We start from the raw sequence: 24,701 nt of genomic DNA, 5'->3' as shown, positions 1-24,701 counted from the left end.
TAAATGTGAAGAAATTAAACTGTAATCCATTATTTTAGGAACTTGTCAAACAAACAGACACAGTTGAATTTGTCTCCTTCAGGTCTGAGTTTGCAGCTCCTTGTTTGGTCCGAACGTCCTGAAACATGTTGTTTATGTGACTCACGTCTGAACGTCTGGTTAATACAACGAGTCTGAGCAGCTTCACTTTCAGTCCTAATGTTGTTTTAACTTTGTGTTGTGTTGCTTTAACTTCTCTGAACAGCACCTCGAATCCGCCTCTGCGTATGAAACCTGCTTTATAAATAAAACTGCTTTTCCTAATAAAGACATGCAGACGGTTCGCTCTGACGTCCACAGAACATGTATGAGACCTGGTTTTAAGGTTCACAGATTTAGATGATAAATTCAGCTGGAAAGTAACTAAGTACATTTACTCAAGTATTGTAGTTAAGTACAGTACTTGAGGTACTTGTACTTTACTTGAGTATTCACTTTATACTTCCACTCCACTACATGTCAGAGGGAAATATTGTACTTTCTACTCCACTACATTTATTTGACAGCTTTAGTTACTTTTCAGATGAAGATTTGACACAAGATAACAAATTAATAAGTTTATAAATCACATTATCATTATTAAAGATTAAACAAGTGGTTCCCAATACGTTTGGCTTGTGGCCCTTTACAAAGAATCAGTGTCTCTTTGTCATGTTTCAGATGTGTCTGAGTTGTTTGTAGTTTCCCCTCACATGACTTATAATAACAGTTTGAGGCCAAAACTAAAAGATTGAAAGAAAAGAAAACAATAATAATCCAAATTTATGCGTCAGAACTTTGTTTTTTCTTCTTTCATCTCACCAACCATCAGATTTATCTGCTGACCCTCACAAAGTAAACCGGCTCCACCTCGAGCAGCTGCAACTGACTCATCAGTATTAATAATGTACTTTGTTTAATATATATAATATACAGACGGGTGACAGATTATGGAAGAGTCACTGCTAATCAACACAAAGTAGTTGTGAGTGATCAGTAGGGCTGCAGTCAACCAAAGAAAATCTTAGTCGACTGAAATCGTACATAATCTTTAACTAATCGATCAGTCGCGGGCGGGTTAGCCTCTTCAGGTTAGGCTAACCTATTGTTGCTAACTTTGGAGCTAACCTCCTTCACTTTTGCGTGGCGACGTCAGAATGAAACATGAACGTATCCGTGGCGACGTCAGAATGAAACATGAACGTATCCGTAGCGACATCAGAATGAAACATGAACGTATCCGTGGCGACGTCAGAATGAAACATGAACGTATCCGTAGCGACGTCAGAATGAAACATGAACGTATCCGTGGCGACGTCAGAATGAAATGTAGCGGCTCCTAGTCGGTCGTTTGTCAGCCGCTCAGGATGAAACATTTATTTTAATGACATTTGATGAATTTATTCTGTGTAAAGTGTTATTACAGACATGTCTGAACTCGCCGCCACCCGTCCACTCACTCATTGACTCATCGATGTTTAAACCTCAAGGACTTCTGGGAAACGATGTTTGTTCTTACTTCTGGAGCAGAATCTGGAAGTTACAGTTTCACGCCATCTCTCTGTTTGATGTTTTTGTGTGTGTGTGTGTGTGTGTGTGTGTGTGTGTGTGTCAGGTAACCATCAGGAGCTGTCAGGTGTGCTCCGGTATCACCTGGGGGAGGAGATGCTGGTCAGTGGAGGAGTCGGATCTCACACCAGAGTCAAACCTCTGCAGGGGGGGAAGCTGGAGCTCGGCGTGGTCAGTCCTCTCTCCTCACTCGTCAATAACTTTATTTAAACACCGATTGGTATTGATAATCTCCTCTGCGTTGCAGCGTAACTACACCGTGTACGTTAACAAGATCCCGTTGGCGGACGCGGACCTGATGGCGACTAACGGAGTCGTCCACGCCATCAACAGCATCATCAGACCTCTGCGTGAGTTCAGACTGTTTCCCGCTCTGAGCCTTTAAGTGTTAAATGTGTCGGCCGGATGTCGCCGTGGTGACAGACAGTCTGCTGGTCTTTTGTGTCTCTGCAGCTGCGAAGGTGGACAGAGAACAGGCTGACGGACCTTCAGCTCCGCTCAGAGGACCCCACACCACCAGGGTGAGAAAACACAGAGTGACACTAATAAACATGTTTCACCTCCAACATACTCGCAGCTCTTTATTGTGATTATTGAGGCCAAAAATGTTTGATTTTGCAGCAGCTTTTCTCAAAAAATTGCAATACAATTTGCAATATTTTATGTCTCTTTTTGCGGTAAAATTGCAGGAATTGGGGAGAGTTTTTTTAAAAACTACCACCAATGAAGAGTCATGTATATAATCACTTCCTGCACGCTGCAATGACGTTACCACGACAAGAAATGTGACAATTAGTCCAAAAAAATTGTCCAGAAACTATTAAAAACACGTCAGTGAGTCACAGCGCTGCACTGGGTCACATGTTCCTTCATCATGAAGAGTTTGGTCACATTAGTTTGTTTAGAAACGGATCCAAAGACTAATAACAGCATCATGTTTTCAGTCTCTGGAGAGCAGTTCTGTGTACGGCAGACGCTACTGAGCATGTGCAGGAACACGGTTCTGTTTACAGCTTCACCAGCTTGTTGCGCTACAGATAAACAACCTCTGGACTTCAGAACTTCACAACAAGGATCTGGCCAAAAAGAAATGAAACACTTACAGCAAAAAATAGGAAATATTAACCAGAAGACATGAAGGTTGTCATAATGTTATTGAATGGTTCTTTATTTAACTTCTCCTCCTTCGTTCTGTCTCGCAGCTCGACTCCAGGAGCTTCAGGGACGGTGAGTTTATCTGAAATATTTTCTAAACATCTGGTTAAAATGTAGAATTAAAATCTGACAGAGAAAGTTTCTCTCTGTTTGTCAGACGATCTTTTCCAGAAGGTGCTGAAGAGTCGCTCCAGCAGGACGATGAAACACAGCCAGTAAAAACCACAGAGCGAGAGGACGAGACAGGCGTCCAAACTCAGCGCCACATCTGAGCAACCAAAGAAGAAGAACAGATTTCAGTTCTCACACAAAGGAGAAAAATCCCCCTTAAATTCCCTTCAACACTTCTGCTGTCTGTTGTGTTTCTGGATCCTTTTTAATAGTTAGTTTTTCCCACATTTGAACAAGAAGAAGTTCAGTCGCCATGGAGACAGAAACCAAAACATTCCACGGAAATTCTCCCAAAAGTCCCGTTTTCACCTGGTTTTAATATTCAAAATAAAAACTTCAGATTTTCTCTTTTTTTTGTTGTTGTTTGTTTACACAGTTGTTGAAAGTTGTTGAAAGGAACTCTGGGAAATGTAGGAAACCACTAAGTGAAGTCGATGTAACTCAGACTGGAGGTGTGAAGCGTGAAACTCTCCTGATAGTCGAACCGTCCTGCAGCTTTTATATTCTGTTTACATGATCTCATCTCTCTTTCTGATAAATCACATTTACTCTGTCATGTTGGCAGACAGCTAAGAATACCACAATACCCATGAGCCTCAGCTGCTGTTGCTTAATAAAACATGTCGCCATGGTTACTGAGTTCACCCAAAGTGATCCAGAAATTAAAAGGGAACTGATTTAATCTGCATATTGTAAAATAAATTTAATCTCTAGCGTGACTGAATTTTTAAGCTCTGTGATTGGCTGTTTCTTGCTGAAATGCACCATGGGAGTCGTAGTTAACTTCTCTCCTTCAGTTTTTACGTCCACAGACTCGTATCTTCGACTTTTTTTACTAAAGAATCAGATATTTTCTGACACAGTTGTTCCTCTTTTGTTGTGATGATTCAAACAGGAGAGTTTCATGCTGAGAACTGAGAGAAACATGAACCAGGAGCATCTGAAATAAGTAGATGATTGTGTGTTCAGGAAGCTGCGTGTGTGTGTTTCTGGGAGGTGTGAGAGCATCTGAGGGGGATTTTTCTGCCTTTTTTTTTAGTCACTTAGACAGAAGAAGAAGATGAAATATTGTTTGTAAAGACATGTTTCAGTTGCTTTTTTACTTTTTTTTTTTTTTTTTTTTTTTTTACCAAACCAGTGTTCTTGTTGTTGTGTGTACACACTAAAAAAAATCACTGAGTTCAGATTTGACCCAGTTTGGGTCGACGTAGCGCCGACACAAGTTTTAGTGTTTTTATTTCTTTGTTGCGTTATTAACACAAACTAATCTTATTATAATCTGTTTAAACTTACATGTCACAGTTTGTTATTGATTGTTAATAACTTCTGAATGTCGTCTGCACATCGTTTTGTACAAGAAACATTTATGACAGTTTTTATCTGAAGCTTGTTGTGTGTAACACTGGCTCACAGTAACAGATGCTACAGTTAACTCCATGTTTATTGGTGCTTTATTGATCCAAACTGGGTGGAGTTTTAAACCAGTGTTTTTGTTGTGTGTGTAAAAAAACAGAAAAAGAAAAAAATAGTTTTTTGACCAAATGTCAATTTCTGAACTTTCACGTCTGTTTTGTACTCTGTGTTGACGTCCTGCAGCATGTCGGCAGGTTCGAGCTCAAACTAAACAAAACTAAACTAAATGAGCTGATGATGGTTTTCTGGAGGTTTTTAGGATTTTTTTTTTTTCTTTTGTGTTTTTGTAAAATAAAGCTGAAAAATGAGCTCTGAGAACTCGTCTCTGACTCTGTGTGTGTGTGTTTCTACATAAATAACAGTCTCAGAGTTCAGGCCGGGTTCATTTCACTCTCTGCTGCTTTGTAAAAAAGGCTGCAGAGCGTCGACGCGTCACAGCCGTCACACCGACTTAAATCATCTGTAATCTGCAGCAGTGGAAGAAGTTCTCACATCCTTTACTGCAGTAAAAGTACATAAGTATTATGAGCTTGATGTAGTTAAAGTACTGCAGTAAAAGTACATAAGTATTATGAGCTTGATGTAGTTAAAGTATTGCAGTAAAAGTACATAAGTATTATGAGCTTGATGTAGTTAAAGTATTGCAGTAAAAGTAGTGGTTTGGTCCCTCTGACTGATATATTATTATATATGACATCATTAGATTATTAATAGTGAAGCATCAGTGTTAGAGCAGCATGTTACTGTTGTAGCTGCTGGAGGTGGAGCTAGTTTACACTACTTTATATACAGTTAGCTAGTTTAGTCCAGTGGTTCCCAACCTAGGGGTCGGGCCCCTCCAAAGGGTCAGCAGATAAATCTGAGGGGTGGTGAGATGATTAATGGGAGAGGAAAGAAGAAAAAACAAAGTTCTGATACACAAATCTGTTTTCAGTTTTTGGACTTTTTCTCTAATCTTTGATTTTTGCTGAAATATTGGATCATTTGAACATTTATTGAAATGAAAGCATGTGAGAAGTTTAGAGGGAAAAATCACTATTTGGTGGAGCTGTTAACAACTCATAGACATGTGAAATGTGACCCCGACTACACACTGCTTTTTGTAAGACGTCAAAAGACAAAAAGGTTGGAAACCACTGGTTTCATCTTTAACAATGTGTTGTATTTTAAAAGCTTGTTATATTATCCATTGTGTCAAATCTTCATCTGAAAAGTAACTAAAGCTGACAAATAAATGTAGTGGAGTAGAAAGTACAATATTTCCCTCTGAAATGTAGAAAGTAGCATCACATGGAAATACTCAAGTAAAGTACAAGTACCTCTAAACTGTACTGAACTACAGTAGTTGAGTAAATGCACTTAGTTACCTTCCACCTCTGGTAATCTGTGCACGTTTCCTGCGTGCACGCTCGCTGCTGCAGCTGAAGCTGCTGCAGGAGGATCAGAGTTATGAAACATTAATGTGGTCCAGGTGAGGTCAACAGAAGCAGAGTCCAACAGAAACACAGCTTTGTTTTACAGGTTTTAATGTGAGGCAGTGAACGCCTCACGGTTTCCTCCGGAGGGAAAAAGAAAACAGAGAAGAAACACAGTTCAGACCTGAATATTCCAAATCACACAACAGAGACGACAAGATGAACACGAGGACGTTGACTCGTCATAAACACGTCTTCAATTAAACAACAAAAACAAGACAACTGACGACAGACGTCAAGAACAGAACAACATTTTAGTCATTTTTTTAAAGCAGAAATGTTAAAAAGTTGCCGGTTGCAGCTTCTGAAACGTGAAGATTTCAAGCTTTTCTGTGTCAAACATGATAATAACTGAATATATAATAAATAAAGTGAATATCTTTGTGTTTTAGACTGTTGATCAGACAAAATAAGACGTGATGACGTCACCATGAGCTCAAGATGATAATCGGCAGATTAATCGATGATGAAAATAATCGTTGGTCGCAGTCTCAGTAGCAGTGTTTCTCTCCACTTCATTAAAGACTTCATCTTCAGCTTCCTCTTCTGATGTCGGATGTTAAACAAGGTCAAAGTTCAGAAACTTGCTGCCTGCAAGTCAAAAGTCAGAGTTCTCATATTATTCTGACTTTTCATTAGAACAGTTCAACTAATTCTCGTAATATGATTTTTTATTCCGGTTTTATTCTGACTTTTTGTCTTTTAATATTATAAATTCTCTCATATTACAACATTTATTTCTCGTATTATTACGACTTTCTAGTAATATGAACAAAAAACGCCTGTCTGCTCTGTAGCCTTAGTTGCTAAGGTGGTTGCTAAGGTGGTTGCTAAGGTGTTTCCATGTGTTGTTCAGCTCCATCATGTACGGATGGATTTGAGAAGTGAAATCCTGCTACTATAGTTTGTTTACGTAGCCTCCGGAGCCGGAGGAAGCTTCCTGAAGCTGACCAATCAGAACAGAGCGGGCTCATCAGGAGGCGGGGCCTTAAAGAGACAGGAGCTAAAACGGCCTGTTTCAGACAGAGGCTGAACTGAGGGGCTGCATAAAGGACCAGTAGAAGATAAATAACGTGGTTTTATTCCAGTAGAGCCCCAGAATATAAATATAGAGGCTGGACATGAGCAGAATATGTTTCCTTTAATCTGACAGCTGGAGTTACTGGTTATTGTGGAGATTCAGGTTTTATAGTTTATCAAATGAGATGCATTATTATACAGTATAATAAACTACACAACAGTATATAATACTACAGCTCCATTAATCTACTGTTTACATGTTATTTATAACAAGGAATAAGTGATTGACCCAGCGATGTGATTGGTTGTTAATTTGGGTTTAAATGAACCAATCACAGAACTATTTTTGTCATATTTGAAATAAAACGATCAAACTCAAATCACATCTCAATGTTTTTATTCATTTTTATATTTTCAGTGTCATTTCTTTTTTCCACATAATTGAATCTTTTGCTCCAAACTGCAGAAACCGGAGTCTGCTTCAGTAATATCTTCATCTTATTTAAACACCTCAACAGACTTAATTAAATCAACTCATTTTTCTTGTTATTAGAGGGGAGACAGAGTCTTTTATCCGTCCGTCGGTGCCGCGTGTCTGAGCTCGCTGCTCGTCGTTCTCTCGTCCGGTGGAGTTAATGCAGAACACATTGGAGCTGCTGCGGTGTTTGTGCAGAGATGAGTGACAGCAGCAGATAATGCAGGACAGCTGCTGCTCGCTGCAGGAGAGCTCTGTGAAATTACAGCGGACGTGTTTGTGTTCAGAGATGTTCGGGCAGATTTGAACCTCCGGCTGACAAACACAATTACTTCATTAAACATTCAAACTATAATTAAATCATCTTAAATTCCTCTTTAATGTCTGGTAACGAGTCACAAACACGTCAGACTGAAGAAGTCATCTAAAATACTACCAGTATACACTAAATATAAAGTACATTATTAGTACTAATGCAGTCCGGTGGTTCCCAACCTAGGGGTCGGGCCCCTCCAAAGGGGTCGTGAGATGATTAATGATTCATTTTTCATGGTTCTTGTGAAATGTTATCGTTTGATCCTGAGCTGTTTATCTGTAAGAATTTAAAAAAACCATCTGAAACATGGAGTCACAAGACAAAACGTTCTGGAAACACTGGTTTAACGTTTAACTAACATTTACAAGTTTATCATTTGATTTCATGTTGGTTTTAATCAGAAAAGTAACCGAAGCTGTGAGATAAATGTAGTGCAGAGGATGAATAAAGTCGATGAAAATGAAAATACTCGAGTGAAGTACAAATACTTCAACATGTTACTTCAGTACAGTAGTTGTAGTATTTATTCAGCCTGCAGCTGTGATCTCTGGAGGAAACTCTTTCAGCTTTTATGGCTGCAGGAAGTAAAATTATCTTCATAGAAAAGGCTCTAACAGTGCACCCATTAACAAGACAATCAGTCGCCATAGCAACCACAACCTAGACAGTCTCTTCAGACGGTCACTTCAAGGACCCAGTAAACCGTACTGTTGTGTGTGTGATGACCAAATGTAAGTAGGATGGTTGTTGTGAGGTTGTATGAACGTTGTGTCTGAACCTCGCTGCCTGTTCTCAGCTGTGGTTTGTGGTTCTTGTTAAGTTTAATAACTGAGCTGTGTGGAAACGTGAACCTTCATGTTGAACACACAGAGTTTTAATGACATGTGTGTGTGTGTGTGTGTGTGTGGACGTTACTTTATATGTTTGTCATGCTGATTATCTCTTTACTACTTAGACACTAATTCATGTGTTTTCCTTGTTTAATTCCATCAGTGAAGATAATTAGTCTCCTGTTTCAGACCACACACAAACCCTCCATCACCTCCCTGCACCGCAGCAGACCAGACGGTAAGAGACGGCGTTTGTATCTGATGCTTTAAACCTTCAGCTGCACAAGTTCAGTCACTTTATTAACAGCTGATTCACTGTGAACTTCCTTCTTTTACACGTTGAGTCAGTTTTAAATCAATCTGTCAGATAAACTGAGCTGCTTTAACACGATTATGTGAATATTTAACATGACACAGCGTGTGTGTGTGTGTTAGTGTGTGTGTGTGTGTATGTGTATGTGTGTGTGTGTGTGTGTGTGCGTGCGTGTTGTGTGTGTTAGTGTGTGTGTGTGTGTGTTAGGTAGTTATATTTCAAAAAGTGGCAAAAAAAGTGAACTTAAGTCCAGGAGATGCTGTTCGCTTCCTGTTTCCAACCGCCAGTCAGCATATTTTTTTTAAACACCTTAATGTGGTGTTTATTGTTGCCATGACAACCAAGGTTGCCTAACTTTAAAGGAGCAGTAACCACATTTCAACTGAACATTTGAACCCAAACCAGGATCTTTTAATCACAGCGTTTATTGTTTTATAAAGCAGCATATTTTACAGGTTCAGGTTTTTGTAAATTATAAACAGGATACAAGCAGCGTAACGGTGTGTAAGAGTCACTTTATTTACATAAAAAATGGATGGTTGTAATTTTATGAATGAGTCTGTCGAGAAGGGGCTGGTTGTTTGGTCCTCTGGTGTCGCTGCTTACATCTTCCTCAGAAACACACCTGCCAGGTGACGACAGACTCCTTCCAGTTTTATCAGAGACAAATGTTTCATATTTTCCAAACTGAAATTGTTAAATTGTTTTGAGATCATTTTGTTTTAAATAACAGCACAAGGTTGAGGTTTGTATCACATGACCTCTCCTCTCTGTCTCCCGTCATTTCCTGTTTGTGTCTCCAACAACAACGACGACACACATACAGTCACAAGTTACTGTGTGTTTGTTCATATTGTGTTGGTTTGAAAGTTTAAATTTCACACATAACAACACATAATGTGTCATATTACACATGTTTGCACGTCTCTCTGTTGACCTCACGTTGACCTCACGTTGACCTCACGTTGACCTCATGTTGACCTCACAGCCTGTATTCATATCAACACAACAACGTTTTAACTTCCTTTGTGAGTTTTTAACACCTGAAGGCATCAACAGTAAACCTGATCATCTATCAGCTGTTATAATAAAATAATAAATACAAATAAACAACAAAGAACTATAAAAAAAAAAAAAGAGACTAAAACTCCAGAAACGGTTCTGTGGTCACATGTCAGTGATGTCAGAGCGCCGCCTGCTGGTCAGAGGATCAACACACACATGATTAACCACTGAGTGAATAAATATATAATATATAATATAATAAATGAGGACAGCAGAGATCTGCTGCTTCTGTCTCTGATTAACGTCACTGAAGATACAAGAAAGAACTTTATCTAACTTCTACTTCATGTATTTACATCATGAAGTAAAATATGATTAAATCTAATTATGATGTCTGTCAAATCAAATCTCTTTATGAAAGATTTCAACTGATGATAAATGTGATTAAAAGGTTGAAAGTTTTGTTTTTTGGTTTGTGTTTAAACTGGAGAAAATAAATGTTTGTTTATTAAAGAAAGATTATCAAATGTGATAAATATGTAAAGTATAATTTGCCTAAAAGTCAGAGATCTGTGTACAGATAAGATGCATCATAGGCAGCACATACTGAAAGATAAACAAACAAACAAACAAACAAACAATCTGTGAATATTGTGAATGAATGAGCTGAAATCTTCTTTAGATCATAATTTACAAGTATTGTATTGTTCTGATCTGAACGGAGATTTAACTGAAAAACAGTTTGTTTATTTGTGTTTTCTGAATATATTTCTAAAGATCAATAACTTCCTGTTTATGTTTGTGTTTATGAGCTGAATCAGATCAACAGTGTTTGTGTGTTTGTTGTATTTCTATTGTGAGAGATCTGAGTGTCATGTGGACGGTTTATGTTTATGTTTATGTTTATGTTTATGTTTATGTTTATGTTTGATGATGTTGACGTTGTGCTGTTAGATGATGGAGGTTTCATGCTAAAATGTTTGGTTTGTTGCTCATTAATGTGTCTGAATAATTCCATGAAGGATGAAAATAAAACTATTCATTCATTCATTTATATGAGAAAGAAAGAAAGAAAGAAAGACAGAAGGTCAGTAGATTAATAGTAAATCTCTTGTTGGAACTTTGTGTTGCTTTCGTGTGATTTCTCATCTTGAACATCTGTCAACATCTGTTTATGTCTCACTGACTGTTATTGATCTGTGTTGTAGACGTTGTTGTCAGTCTGAGTTCACTATGGAAATAATAAATTATAATATACAAATGTTTAAATCTTATTTTTCAGTTTTATAACCAAAGTTTATAGTTTCAACTTTTCAAATCTGAGTTTTAACGGTTTATTTACTGGCGTTATTACTTCTGTGACCGTCTTGTTTTCTTATAACTGCTGTTTTCTGGTTTATAAATAAAGTTTTTCTTTCTTTGAACCGCAGAACCCTTAACTAACATTATAGTTTTATTTTATTTGTATTTCTTTGTGATTTGTTGTGATTAACAGCAGTCTGTTGTTGTTGTTGTTGTTTTGTCCCGCAGGCGGCGCTGCAGGCAGGCGGATGAGTTTCCTGTTTCCGGTGTGTCACATTTCTTTGCGTCCGTGCAGCAACAACAAACATCACATGTGTGTGAACCTGAACTCCGCAGAGTCGAGATGTTTTCCTGTTTAAAAGATAAAGTCGGGGAGGTTTTGTTACCGGGAGATGATTTCTCCTTTCAGGCCGACGACACCATCTCTCTGACGGACCACGTGAAGCCGGAGAAGGTGGTCTGCGGCCCGGGTCTCCGGCGCAGCGGAGACCGGCTGGTGGTGTGTAAGAGCGGCGTCCTCCGACACAAACAGCCCAACATGTTCTGGATCGATTCCCAGCAGAAGAGGGTGAGACTTCAGATCCACGACGAACACTGGAAGCAGCTCATAGTCTCACATTTACCTCCATCTGTTTACTGTCAGTCTGTACTTTATTTAAAACTCACCAGACTCCGTTTAGAGACACTCGCCTCGTCAGTTAAAATTATTATGCATCAGTTGTTTTTACGGTTTATTGATAATAATGTCACCGAGGAGAATTTTATGCCGTTAAAGTTCAGCTTTATTTATTAAAATAAAGTATCTACAAACTCAGAAGACCACAGAGACTCATGAGAAGTGAAAGTTGTGATGTGGTAGTTTCCTGGAGTTCAGCAGGTCTCAGTACAGGTCTGTAGAAAATACATGTAACCTGGACAGGTGTTGGAGCAGTGCATGCTGGGATTTTGAGTCTGTCTCTCTGTTCTCAGTATGTCGCTGCTAAAGGAGAGACGGTCATCGGCATCGTGACGGTCAAATCAGGAGACGTCTTCAAGGTGGACTTTGGAGGAAGTGAGCAGGCGTCTTTGTCCTACCTGGCGTTCGAGGGCGCCACCAAGAGGAACAGACCCAACGTGCAGGTGAGACAATGAGAGCAGAGCGTCCAGGTGAGACTCTGAGGGCAGGGCGTCCAGGTGAGACTCTGAGAGCAGGGCGTCCAGGTGAGACTCTGAGAGCAGAGCGTCCAGGTGAGACTCTGAGGGCAGAGCGTCCAGGTGAGACTCTGAGGGCAGGGCGTCCAGGTGAGACTCTGAGAGCAGGGCGTCCAGGTGAGACTCTGAGGGCAGGGCGTCCAGGTGAGACTCTGAGAGCAGGGCGTCCAGGTGAGACTCTGAGGGCAGAGCGTCCAGGTGAGACAATGAGAGCAGAGCGTCCAGGTGAGGCTCTGAGAGCAGAGCGTCCAGGTGAGACTCTGAGGGCAGGGCGTCCAGGTGAGACAATGAGAGCAGGGCGTCCAGGTGAGACAATGAGAGCAGGGCGTCCAGGTGAGACTCTGAGGGCAGGGCGTCCAGGTGAGAGCGTTGAATGACAGTGATTTGACAGACACCTGTGTGTTACCTGTGCAGCTGAGCTGTGACCCCTCCTCTCTGTGTGTTACCTGTGCAGGTGGGAGACTTGGTGTTCTGTCAGTTCATCATAGCCAATAAGGACATGGAGCCAGAGCTGGTGTGTATGGACAGTTCAGGACGAGCCAATGGGATGGGAGTGTTTGGAGGAGGAGGTCTGCTGTTCAGAGTCTCTCTGGGACTCGTCAGAAGGTACGAAGAGCCTGAAATGCATTCTGGGTATTTATAATGAACTATTAACAGTGGTGGAAAGACACTAAGTACATTTATTCAAGTTCAGTGTAGAGGTACTTGTACTTTACTTGAGTATTTCCATGTGATGCTACTTTCTACATTTCAGAGGGAAATATTGTACTTTCTACTCCACTACATTTATTTGACAGCTTTAGTTACTTTTCAGATGAAGATTTGACACAATGGATAATATAACAAGCTTTTAAAATACAACACATTGTTAAAGATGAAACCAGTGGTTTCCAACCTTTTTGTCTTTTGACGTCTTACAAAAAGCAGTGTGTAGTCGGGGTCACATTTCACATGTCTATGAGTTGTTAACAGCTCCACCAAATAGTGATTTTTCCCTCTAAACTTCTCACATGCTTTCATTTCAATAAATGTTCAAATGATCCAATATTTCAGCAAAAATCAAAGATTAGAGAAAAAGTCCAAAAACTGAAAACAGATTTGTGTATCAGAACTTTGTTTTTTCTTCTTTCCTCTCCCATTAATCATCTCACCACCCCTCAGATTTATCTGCTGACCCTTTGGAGGGGCCCGACCCCTAGGTTGGGAACCACTGGACTAAACTAGCTAACTGTATATAAAGTAGTGTAAACTAGCTCCACCTCCAGCAGCTACAACAGTAACATGCTGCTCTAACACTGATGCTTCACTATTAATAATCTAATGATGTCATATATAATAATATATCAGTCAGAGGGACCAAACCACTACTTTTACTGCAATACTTTAACTACATCAAGCTCATAATACTTATGTACTTTTACTGCAATACTTTAACTACATCAAGCTCATAATACTTATGTACTTTTACTGCAATACTTTAACTACATCAAGCTCATAATACTTATGTACTTTTACTGCAATACTTTAACTACATCAAGCTCATAATACTTATGTACTTTTACTGTAATACTTTAACTACATCAAGCTCATAATACTTATGTACTTTTACTGCAATACTTTAACTACATCAAGCTCATAATACTTATGTACTTTTACTGCAATACTTTAACTACATCAAGCTCATAATACTTATGTACTTTTACTGTAATACTTTAACTACATCAAGCTCATAATACTTATGTACTTTTACTGTAATACTTTAACTACATCAAGCTCATAATACTTATGTACTTTTACTGTAATACTTTAACTACATCAAGCTCATAATACTTATGTACTTTTACTGCAATACTTTAACTACATCAAGCTCATAATACTTATGTACTTTTACTGTAATACTTTAACTACATCAAGCTCATAATACTTATGTACTTTTACTGTAGGAGGATTTTTCATGCAGGACTTGTGATGGAGTATTTTTACTTTGCTTTATTGGTACTTTTACTGCAGTAAATGATCAGAGTATTATTTAATACCCCCCCCCCCCCATCAGACTGCTGGCCCCCCACAGTACTCTGCGGTCGGAGCTGCAGCAGTTGTTTCCCTGTGAGTTGGTGGTCGGGATGAACGGCCGTCTGTGGGTGAAGGCGTCCAGCGTTCAGCAGACGCTCATCATCGCAAACCTGCTGGAGAGCTGCGAGAATATGACGGCCGAGCAGAGACAGCAGCTGTTCAGGAGGGCGGCGCAGGGGGCGCTATAGACCCCCCGCAGACCCACACCTGAACCTGAACCTGAACCTGAACCTGAACTAACCTGCAGCTGCAGCTGGACGTGTCTTCAGTCTGTGTCGACAGGTGAGTTCAGATGTTTCAGAGGACGTCGTCGAGCTGCAGAAGCGAGTCGTGCAGCTGCTGATCAAACAGACTTTTCATGTGTTGGTTTGTTCTTGAGTTTAAAGGGATATTCCACAGTTTCTCCTGATCATCGATTCATTGTTTTGTTGTTTTGAGTCATTTTTTAAGAAGAAAATCCTCTGATTCTTTAGTCTCTATGACAGTAAACTGAATATCTTTGTGTTGTGGACAAAAGGAGACATGTGAGGACGTCGTCTTCCAGAAACACTGATCAACAGTTTCATCACTTTCTGGAGCAAACAACTGATCAGGAAAATCATCTCTAGAACCGGTTCTTCAGTCAGTTTGTTTGTTGTTTTAAAGCTTCGTCAGTAACGTTTGCAGCTGATTGTAGAAGGAGGTTTATATTTGTAATAAAACAATAAAACACAAAGTGTTTGGTTCATTTTTATATCAACTGAACTCAAACTAACGAGAGAAAAAGAAGCAGAGACGCAACAAACCAGTCGACAGAAACTGAAGCAGCGTTTATTTAAATAACTGACGATGAAAGTCAAATATTTGCTGGTTGCAGCGTCTCAAACGTGTTTTTTTTTTGTCTTTACATGACGGCGAGAGTAAAGTTTTGGATTGTTGGACAAATAAAATAAAACATTTTGGAAATGATAAAGACGTGTCGTCAATATTTATTGATATTTTATGAACAGAATGATGCTTCTGGTTCTGACGTCTCAACAAACATCAGATTTATGTTAAAACTAATCAGATTCATCAATTAGTCTCCAACTATTAATAACTATTCTGATGATCAATGAATCATGTTGATTTGTTCTTTAATAAAGAATGATCGCAGCTTCTTCAGTGTGAATATTTTCTGGTTTCTTCCTGAACGAGATATTTGATGACGTCGTTTTTTCATCATTTTTAAGTGACTTTCTCTCATATGTGTCATTTGTTTGCTGTTTATTGTTGTTTTATTTACATCTGCATCCCTGCTTTAATCAGACGAGTATTTATCTATCATCAGTGATGTCATCGATCGGACCAGTGGTTAAATGTTTCTGATTGGTTCTCACGCTGATGACTGAGCCAAGGAGGAAGATTTAGTGTAAACAGTGTTTGTAGCGTTGTTGTTGTTGTTTACTTGTTTACAGGCTGAGAGGAGAGTTTGATGAGTTTACTGAGTGAAGCAGTGAAGTTTGATTTGTTTGTGTTTATTTCATGTATCGTTACCTGATACTAACAAACTAATAACATGATATTAAAACGAGCTGCTGCTGCGAAAACATCGGAATCCAAAACAGCTTGTTGTTGTTTTTCTCCATAAACATTTATTTATTTTCAAATAGTTTTAAGAAAAAATAGATTTTTTTTTTACAACGTTTTTCTTTATATGACTTTTTATACAGTACTTTATGTGCATTTAGAAAAAAAAAACTCAACACAAACATCAGTTAATGAGGCAGCAGAGTGCCGACGGTCAGCAGGGAGAGAAAACACAAAGGATGCTGGGAAAAAAAAAAAGACCCGAACAGAAGCAGCTCTAAACTAACACGGTCAAAACCAAACCACCGGCTGCAAAACCAATCAACCAATCAATCAATCAATCAATCAATCAATCCGGCTGGAAAAGTGCTTCTTAACGAGCAGACGAACAGACTGTTTATGAAATCAAAGTGCAAAAATAAAAAGATGCCGAATGTAACGAAGCAGTTTGTTCTGAGTGAAGAGACACAAACACAGAGAGTCAGCTGATTTACATTCAGAGTCACACACGCGCACACACACACACACACACACACAGACACACACGCACACACACACACACACACGCACACACACACAGACACACGCACACACACAGACAGACACACACACACACACACACACACACGCAGTAACAGAAACAGTCGGTGGTTTGCAGGATGATCAGAACTCTGAACTTGAACAGAACATGCGAGGCGAGAAACACGCAGAACTTTGGCAACACGTCAGGCTGAAGGTCGAGTGGCATCTGGAAAATACGGCAGACATCTTGTTGATGATGTCACAGTGCGGACTGGAGCGGCGGCGGCGGCGGCAGCGGGGGCCCGGCGGGGTCACATGACGTGCTCCTGGATGCCCGGGGTGAACTCCTTGGCGTTGGGGTTCAGACTGCTGTTGATCTGCAGAGAAGAAGAAGAAGAAGAAGAAGAAGAAGAAGAAGATTCAACAGTGACCTCTGCTGGAGAGACGAAGGGAAACAACATGAATGGATGACGACCGGCCAATCACGTGAGGAGATGCTGAACTGGTGTTTGAAACAGTCGTTCTCCACCACAGGAGCCCAACATGAGGTCAAAGGTCAACTCATCTGTGAAGGAAGAGTCCAGAAGCCTTTCATGTCTTTATGTTTATTGAACACGACGCGTCTCTGATGCTCTGAGGCTTCGGTCTTTAAACCCCTACAGATCCACAAAGATCTCTCTGACCTTGGTTACCATGACAATGCTGGCTCACTCTTTATCAATACCATTACGAGGGACCCCAGGGTGCTCACAGCGGCTAATGTCAAAGGTCATGAGGAGAAAGATGCGACTCAGCAGCACGTTAATAAGCCAGACGGTGATTAGAGAAACGTTCTGACTCGAATGAGAAGCGAAACGTTACGGCAACCAGCAAACTAGCAGCTGATCCCACCTGTCAAACACGGACCAGAACAGCTGATGGAACTATGAACTCTGAGTTCAGACCTGTAGAGAAACTTCCTGTTTGTAACGTTCAGTGGAAACATGAAGAACCTGCAGACGTTCCTACAGTGAGGAACAGGAGCTTTGACTTCTCATTATTCCTTCATGTTCTCACTGAGACACTGCTGCAACTATCAAACTACAAAACACCATCTATCACGGCTGTCAGCAGGCGTCTGTTGCTAGGCGACGACAGCTGCCAGCTGACCGGCCGGGAAGGCGGACGGCGGGCGGACTCACCACGACGTCGAAGTCCGCGTCTGCGTCGAGCCCCAGCAGGCCGAGCTGCTCCTGCAGAGACGGGAGGTCTCTGGACGGGATGAACCACTCCCACTCCTCCTCCTCATCCAGCATCTCCTGGAAACAACGCTCGATGAACTCCTCCTCCCACAGCTCCTCCTCCACCTGCACGCACGCACACACACACACACACACACACACACACACACACACACACACGCACACACACACACACACATTATCAACACCAAGCGTTTCTTTATTCAAACCCGTCACTCTTCAGCTGAGTCACCATCAGCTGGACATGAAAGTAGGTTAGACATGTGGACGGTCGCAGCTGTCAGAGCGCCTGTTATTCTACACCAGAGGGTCACATGACATGCAGACCATCAGCAACGTTACTGAGACGTTGTTACGTAACGTTGTGTTTATTGTTTCTACTTTTGAAAAGAAAATCTGCATATAATGGACTCAGTTATAATCTGTAACTAATGTTCTTACATTCTAAGATCAGCTGCTTCCTTCACTTTAAATTAGACTCGTTGATTATTCGTCTGTCAGGAAACACACAACTAAAAAAAACTGTCCTGGAAATGATCCAAAATGCCCCCCAAACATTTTTCATGAGGGCAAAAAAAAAGCCCTTGTAAAAAAAAAAAAAAAAAAAGTGTGTTTGCGAGCGTGTACGTAGGTCACATGAAGAACTGGAGACATTTCTGTGATGCTTCACATGTCTGCAGAGTCACAGTCTGCACACAGCCGGCCTTAAAGGACCATTCTGATGTTTTTACATGTTTGAACCAGAGCAGCGATTAAACTGATGACAAAAAAAAACAGATCTGCAAATAATAATTTCAGTTAGTTTGACTATTCTCTGCTTCCAGTCTGTCCTTTGTAAAGATTTACTGACATCATCTCAGTAAACTGAACATTAAAATAAGACTCTTAAAAACTTTCCACTGTTTTCTAACATTTTATGAACCAAACAATGAATCCAGATAATAATCGATGATGAAAACAATTGTAAACTGGGACTAATTAATAACTATCTAACTGTATATAAAGTAGTGTAAACTAGCTCCACCTCCAGCAGCTACAACAGTAACATGCTGCTCTAACACTGATGCTTCACTATTAATAATCTAATGATGTCATATATAATAATATATCAGTCAGAGGGACCAAACCACTACTTTTACTGCAATACTTTGGTACTTTAGATTTTACATGCAGGACTTTTACTTGTACCAGAGTACTTTTACATTGTTGTGTTGATGGTGTTACTGCGGTATTACAAGGTGACACCACACACCTGTCAACTCATGACGTCACCTATTGACCTAGATTCCAGCTTGTTTGTTTGTGTGTGTTTTCTTTGTAAAACACTGGCTTTACAGCAGTGTCGGGGAGTCTTCCCCCTCTCTACCGTGTCCTCCAGGTGTGCTGGCTCACCTGGCGGTTGAACTCTTCCTCGTTCTCCATCCACATATACTCGGCGAACGGGTTCTCGTCCGCGGCGAGCTGGCTGCTCTGCAGGATGACCTCGTTACTGATCGTCATGTTCGGGCAAGTGTTGCTCAGACTCGGGTCTTTCATTTCCCTCTCCGCAGACACAGACAGACGGTTACCGGTCACCACCTGCGACACAGACAGACAGTTAACGGAACAGTTTAGTCTTTAACCGTCAGTCCGCCCGGTGTGTCCGCGCTCAGGTCGCTGTGATGGCCGCTGTCTCTCGGACGGACAACAAGTTAGCAGCGAGCTAACGGCCGCTGCTGACGTGTTTACGGTGAACAGACAACAATGAACCACTGAAACACAACAACACGACAGTTAAAACAATCTAATATAATCTAACATTGAGTTTTTGTGACTGAAATACCTCACAAAACGATTTGTTCGACGGCGGCAGAACCAAACGGTCAGCTCTGTGTTTAATTCTCCTTCTTCTTCTTCGTCTTCTGTAATGGCCGCGCTGCCTCTGTTTGTTTACATCTGCGACGTCACTCCGTGCTCGCGTATGATTGGTTGAACCGCACTGATGCCTTCATGTGCTACCACACCACTGAAAACTAACGGGACCGGAGCGTCGGAAAGTAGCAATCTCCTCTCGGGTGGTCATGTTTTCATTATTTTAGTGATTATGTAAGTGTTGTAACGCCATTTCATTTCTAAAAGGCAGCGGTGGAAGAAGTACTCAGATACTTTACTTGAGTAAAAGTACAAATACAGCAATGCAAAAATACTCAAGTAAAAGTATTATGAGCTTGATATAGTTAAAGTACTGCAGTAAAAGTACATAAGTTATGATTAATGGGAGAGGAATTAGGTAAAGTACAAGCACCTCAAAATTGTACTTTAGTACAGTACTTGAGTAAATGTACTTAGTTACTTCCCACCACTGAATATTACTATACCACAGAGTGCTGCGACATCTTGAAGTGGGAACTTCCAGAGAGCTCTTGAAGGCAGCAATGTAGTCCTTTCTGGGGACTACATTATTACTACATTGTTCTATTATAAGAGCTCTTACAATATATCCATGTTTCAGAAACACTTAATTTAAATGGAATATTATTATATCATATTACACAAATAAAACAAATATTCAGGAGATAACATGGAGATGTGTGTGTGTGTGTGTGTGTGTGTGTGTGTGTGTGTGTATGTTTTTTTGTAGTTGATGATAATATTCACAGGAAGATGAAGAATTACTACGATACAAAATAAACCCTTGTATTTACTGATGAAGAGTAAATATTGTGACACTTCAGCATTTATGTCTTGTGGGCCTATAGGTTACAATATCAAAATGATATCCTACATTTGTCCCAGTGTATACTGATGGATCCAAGGATTCCAATACAGGAAGCACATGTTTTGCTTTTTACAAGTTTCTGTTAAAACAAGAACATGAGATCATTTGTCAGTTTACAGTCGTGTTTATATTGTAATTGTAGGGTGCTATTAGAGTGCTGTTCACCTTCATTAGTATATTTCACTGTCAGATTGTCATTACTTTGTTCTCTATTGATTTCTGATTGAATATTGACTCTCATCTCTTTCCCTTTTTACCATTTATATGTGTGAGGTTGTCATAGTTTATGTTTGCACTTATTTTGTTGTTATTTCTGTTACGTCTGTATTTGGTCTCCTTAAGGGGAAGAATTAACATGCCATGTGATCTGGTCACATGACCCCTTGATTTTTTTTAAGTGAAGTTTTAAATGTCCTCATTGCACCTTATACCCTGATGAAGACTCTCTGAGTTGAAAAGTGTTGGTTTATTCATGATTTAATAAAGGATTTTTAAACTTATAATCAGAGCACCTCAGATTGTTTTTAGACTGCCAACCAATTCCACGGACTTCCTTTAAAAGTGAGCTGGACAGTCATTGTTTTTTATTTTTACTCAAGTACTTGCCCTATCCTTGATGAGCACCTGATTTACTTCAACATTACCAACACTATTGTTCTTGATGCAGTACAGCAACACTCCTTTTTTTCTCTTCAAAGTTATTCTGTGCACAGATTTGTGTTCTGCATTAATGTCACTACAGTCTCACAGCAGGCAGGATATAGTTAATGAGAGATATGAAACTCTGTACAGATTTAAAAATATGATTATGATAACATTGATGTGGATACCAGCTCACAGAGAGATAGAGGGGAATGAAACTGGACACGTTAGCGAAGCAGACACAGAAACATGAGGAGATTATGGACATTTCACTCAGTAAATCTGAAGCAACAGGAATAATCAAGAAACATAACTAAAGAGGTTTTCACAGGATGACAGCTTTACGCAGCACAGCAGGCGGCCATAGTGAGGTCAGTTAGAAGACTAAATAACACACAAAGCGTGTATTTTTTTCTGTCCTAGATATCATCAACAGAGACAGACACTTAAAATTACACTCCAAATGAATCACATGACACTATTATTAGAGAAATGTTGCGGAAGAGGTCAGGTGATGTTGGGTACCGGGCTGTTTTCAGAGTTTTAGAAAATACAGGAATTAATAGAATTTATTGTAAAACTATAGAAACCGTTCTGATCCATAATCTCATCCAGAAGGTGGCGGTAATATGCCTGAAAACTGTCTTAACCGCCATTAAACAGCAGAAGAAGAACATATAAGCCTCTGATTGGCTGACCCCGATTTTACCTTAACCAATCACACTCTTCATGCCTCAACCTGACCAATCCAACCAACGGAGGCAACGAGTACCAGCCAATCAGAGGCCGAGTAGGACGGGTCATGACTTCGCCATCCTGGGAAAGAAAATTTGGCGTCCTGTATAAGCTCTCGTTGCGCTAGCAGCTCCTGTAGCTGTTAGTTACGTTTTAAAGAAGTTAAGGTAAGGTCTATAACTTACATGTAGTTATGATTAATTAGTCACACATAATGCAACAGTAAACAGCTTAATGTAAACAGCTATCAACTAGCATTAGCGTTTAAGAGCCGGTTAGCAGGTTAGCTCTGATGCTAAAGTTAGCCTCGGCCTTTAGCTTCTGACACTCAGATGGAAGTTAAAGAAATATTAATAAAGATATTTAGCGGCTGATTCTCCGGTTTGTCGCTGCTTACACTTGTGAGAAAGTGTCAGACATCGTAGCTGAAGCTGTTTTAACCTATTTTAAGATCTTAGATCTTCGTAAGTGGTGAAAAAAAGGAGAATCAGCCACTAAATATCTTTATTTTTGTTTCCTCTAATCCCGAATCTGAAGCTCACTTCACCGTCGTCTTAAATTTAACTGATTAAGTATTAAGTTAAGTTTTATTTGTGTAGCCTGTTCATGCACTAATACCTGTGTATATATGATACTAGAGTCGTGTTTGTCTGACTTTAGAAGGTTTACATTAGTCTGATGCCCTTCACTGTGGACATTAATCACCACACAGGATCAGTTCTTCTCCTCTTTGATTGAAATGTATTTCAGCGACTGTCAGACAAAGAGGCTTATTCTGTTAATCACATCTGTCACTGAGTAAACTGACGACTCCTGACCACGTGATGTATTTTATGGATGTTTCATATTATATTTAATGCAGTTCGGATGAATTTTGATCAGATTCTATGTATCAGAGATGAGTTTTCCTTAAATTTTTAAGAACTTTTTATACAGTTCTCTTACTGTATTATTTATTTTTTTGACTAACATACATATTTAAAAGGCTTCTTTCTGACGCTCGGCCATTGTTCTGTTAGTTCGTTGGTTGTTTTAACTGCGAGAGAGTGAAGCTCTGTGAACAGTTTGTGTTCATGTCTTTACCATGAAATTTATATCATTAATAACAACCTACATTTTAAAAGTAACAATTACATTTAGTTGTTTTCTTCACAGAAATGAATGAAATGCTGAGATAATCTATATATTTAAAAAAAAAAAGTTTTCTTATACGCCTTAAAATCAAGAAGGCCTTGCGACCCCCTGTGAAGCTTTGGCGACCCCTAGTGGGGGTCGGGACCCGCAGGTTTCTCCTTTTTCTCAGTGAGAATGTTCTCAGTTTTGATCCATCACATTCTGTCCACATCAGTTCATTTTCTTCCTCCTTGTCTGAGGTGAATTCTGACTCTTTAAAGTCTTGTTTTATCTCCTCCTTTAATTGACTCATTCAGTAATTACAGCTTACGTCTGCACAGGTGACTGTTAACGAGCTGCAGTCGTTTTCTTCCATCTGCACCTGTAGCTCAGTGCTGTTGTTGCCTCTCAGCTCGGCTTCTGTTTCCTCAGCAGAAGCAGCGGCTCACTGTGAAGAAGAGGAGGTTCACTCTTTCACGAGACGTTCACTGACATTAACTTCCATCCTTAAACAGACTCTGTTTTTTTTTCAACCGCCTGCGTCGTTCTTCATCTTGAGTCTCTCGGCGTCGTGACGTCATGTCTCAGAGGTCGCAGTCAGACGGCGGTCAGAAAGGCTTCGCTGTGGGTCGGGGGCTCCTCGCTGCCGCAGAGACCTTGAACTTCAGCATGAACGAGCAGCGTTCCAGCCGGCAGATGGGGGGCGTGGCCTCGGGGGTGGGCGGTGGTGGCGGCGCAGAGGGCCAGGACGGCGGCTCCCAGATGCCCCGGCGTGGCGGCGGAAGCCATCTTGGCAGCACCATGAAGCTGTTTGCCAGCTTGGGGCTGTCGCCCTCCGACCTGGACGCTCTGGCTCAGATCCCTGAAGAAGACATCAGCGTGGAGACGCTGCCGCACATCCTCATGCAGCTCAAGAGCCGCAAGGGAGACTCAGGAGAGCGGCGGGCGGCGTCCTCCATGTCCTCTGACAAGGCGTACAGAGGAGGCCGGGACAGCTGGGACGACTCCCACATGGGCAGGATGGGCGGTCCCTCTCTGGGTCAAAGTTCAGCCCCCGCAGACTTTGGCTACGGTTCGCTGCAGGACGCCTCCTCCAGCCGGGGCTACAGCTTAAATTACGGCGGCGGTGGCGGCGGCGGCAGCAGAGAGAGGCCGTATTCTGAGCTTTCCCATCATGATCCCTATGGCGGGCTCAGCATGGGGCCACCGGACCCCGTCTTTATGCAGCGGAGGATGGGCTCCCCGTCACACGGAAAAGTCCAAGACTTCTTGGGAGTCATGCCCCCCATGTTCCCCCATGTGTGCTCTCTTTGTGACTTTGACGTGCACTCCACCATGGTGAGTACCGCCCAGCCTCCTTCTCTCCTCTCGGACTAACTTTACATGTTTCAGTTCAGACACCTGAGCTCAGCTGCAGTCTGGACAGTCTGGTAACCATCACTCATGTTTTCACTGACTGGACGTCCAGTTTGCATCCTATAATTTCCTTGTTTTATATCTTCGTACAGCATGCGCTCAGTCTTCATGTTCTTACCTGAAGCTCTCCAGGATTTACTCAGTTAGAGTCAGTCGTCCTCCAGACAAACATCTGAAATTCAGTTCTTGTCGTTTTCTATTGACCCTGATATCAGCTGATGAGTATTATGTTACCATAACAACTGCAGCTTCATCTCAGCATCCCGAAGACAATATTTACTGTTGTTTCTACATCTAGAACACAGAAAGATGTCAATAAAAACAAACTGTAACTTTATTGGACCAAACATCCAGACTCCATCTCAAAGTTTATACTGGAGAGTAAATCCAGTCCAGTCTG

At 40.8% G+C, this 24,701-nt stretch overlaps 4 protein-coding genes and 1 long non-coding RNA gene across 9 annotated transcripts in view; 4 read left to right on the top strand and 1 right to left on the bottom strand.

Moving 5' to 3' along the window:
* tgfbi (transforming growth factor, beta-induced) overlaps window positions 1-3,759 on the top strand; it is a 36,388-nt gene extending 32,629 nt beyond the window's left edge. Inside the window, exons 13-17 of the mRNA XM_044363183.1 lie at window positions 1,634-1,758; window positions 1,835-1,937; window positions 2,041-2,108; window positions 2,790-2,814; window positions 2,900-3,759. Coding sequence (XP_044219118.1) covers window positions 1,634-1,758; window positions 1,835-1,937; window positions 2,041-2,108; window positions 2,790-2,814; window positions 2,900-2,961 — 383 coding nt within the window. The 3' untranslated portion in view covers window positions 2,962-3,759. The remainder of the gene's footprint in view (window positions 1-1,633; window positions 1,759-1,834; window positions 1,938-2,040; window positions 2,109-2,789; window positions 2,815-2,899) is intronic.
* Window positions 3,760-11,335: 7,576 nt separating this feature from the next.
* LOC122990062 (exosome complex component RRP40-like) lies at window positions 11,336-16,279 on the top strand. The gene is made up of 4 exons (XM_044363195.1): window positions 11,336-11,630; window positions 12,032-12,181; window positions 12,708-12,859; window positions 14,307-16,279. Exons 1-4 carry the CDS (start codon window positions 11,406-11,408, stop codon window positions 14,512-14,514), a joined length of 735 nt encoding a protein of 244 aa, XP_044219130.1. The 5' UTR covers window positions 11,336-11,405; the 3' UTR covers window positions 14,515-16,279.
* LOC122990067 (polyadenylate-binding protein-interacting protein 2-like) lies at window positions 15,991-19,587 on the bottom strand. Its single transcript, XM_044363202.1, has 4 exons — window positions 19,460-19,587; window positions 19,030-19,215; window positions 17,578-17,742; window positions 15,991-16,773 (listed from the first exon to the last, which is right to left on the bottom strand). Exons 2-4 carry the CDS (start codon window positions 19,171-19,173, stop codon window positions 16,708-16,710), a joined length of 375 nt encoding a protein of 124 aa, XP_044219137.1. The 5' UTR covers window positions 19,174-19,215; window positions 19,460-19,587; the 3' UTR covers window positions 15,991-16,707.
* LOC122990082 lies at window positions 16,780-17,468 on the top strand. The gene is made up of 2 exons (XR_006405260.1): window positions 16,780-16,999; window positions 17,035-17,468. It is a non-coding gene; the product is annotated as an uncharacterized LOC122990082 (long non-coding RNA).
* Window positions 19,588-21,842: 2,255 nt separating the features above from the next.
* The window catches only part of matr3l1.2 (matrin 3-like 1.2), a 16,040-nt gene continuing 13,181 nt past the window's right edge, over window positions 21,843-24,701 (top strand). For 2 of the 5 annotated variants that reach the window (XM_044363173.1, XM_044363168.1), the window contains exon 1: window positions 21,946-24,223. In XM_044363173.1, the coding sequence (XP_044219108.1) occupies window positions 23,465-24,223 (759 nt within the window). In that variant the 5' untranslated portion in view covers window positions 21,946-23,464. The other 3 variants (XM_044363170.1, XM_044363169.1, XM_044363172.1) reach the window with 3 other exon arrangements.

This window comes from Thunnus albacares, chromosome 10, assembly GCF_914725855.1.
Source record: "Thunnus albacares chromosome 10, fThuAlb1.1, whole genome shotgun sequence".
Lineage (NCBI taxonomy): Eukaryota > Metazoa > Chordata > Actinopteri > Scombriformes > Scombridae > Thunnus > Thunnus albacares.
This window is presented reverse-complemented; position numbering and strand designations above follow the sequence as displayed.

Excerpts from the sequence above, each read along its gene's own strand:
- LOC122990062 (XM_044363195.1), top strand. The coding sequence starts at position 11,406 with ATGTTTTCCTGTTTAAAAGATAAAGTCGGGGAGGTTTTGTTACCGGGA. Across the intron at positions 12,182-12,707 it reads GGAACAGACCCAACGTGCAG|GTGGGAGACTTGGTGTTCTG; the intron begins GTGAGACAATGA and ends TTACCTGTGCAG. Across the intron at positions 12,860-14,306 it reads TCTCTGGGACTCGTCAGAAG|ACTGCTGGCCCCCCACAGTA; the intron begins GTACGAAGAGCC and ends CCCCCCCATCAG.
- LOC122990067 (XM_044363202.1), bottom strand. The coding sequence starts at position 19,173 with ATGAAAGACCCGAGTCTGAGCAACACTTGCCCGAACATGACGATCAGT. Across the intron at positions 17,743-19,029 it reads AGGAAGAGTTCAACCGCCAG|GTGGAGGAGGAGCTGTGGGA; the intron begins GTGAGCCAGCAC and ends GCGTGCGTGCAG. Across the intron at positions 16,774-17,577 it reads ACGCGGACTTCGACGTCGTG|ATCAACAGCAGTCTGAACCC; the intron begins GTGAGTCCGCCC and ends TCTTCTCTGCAG.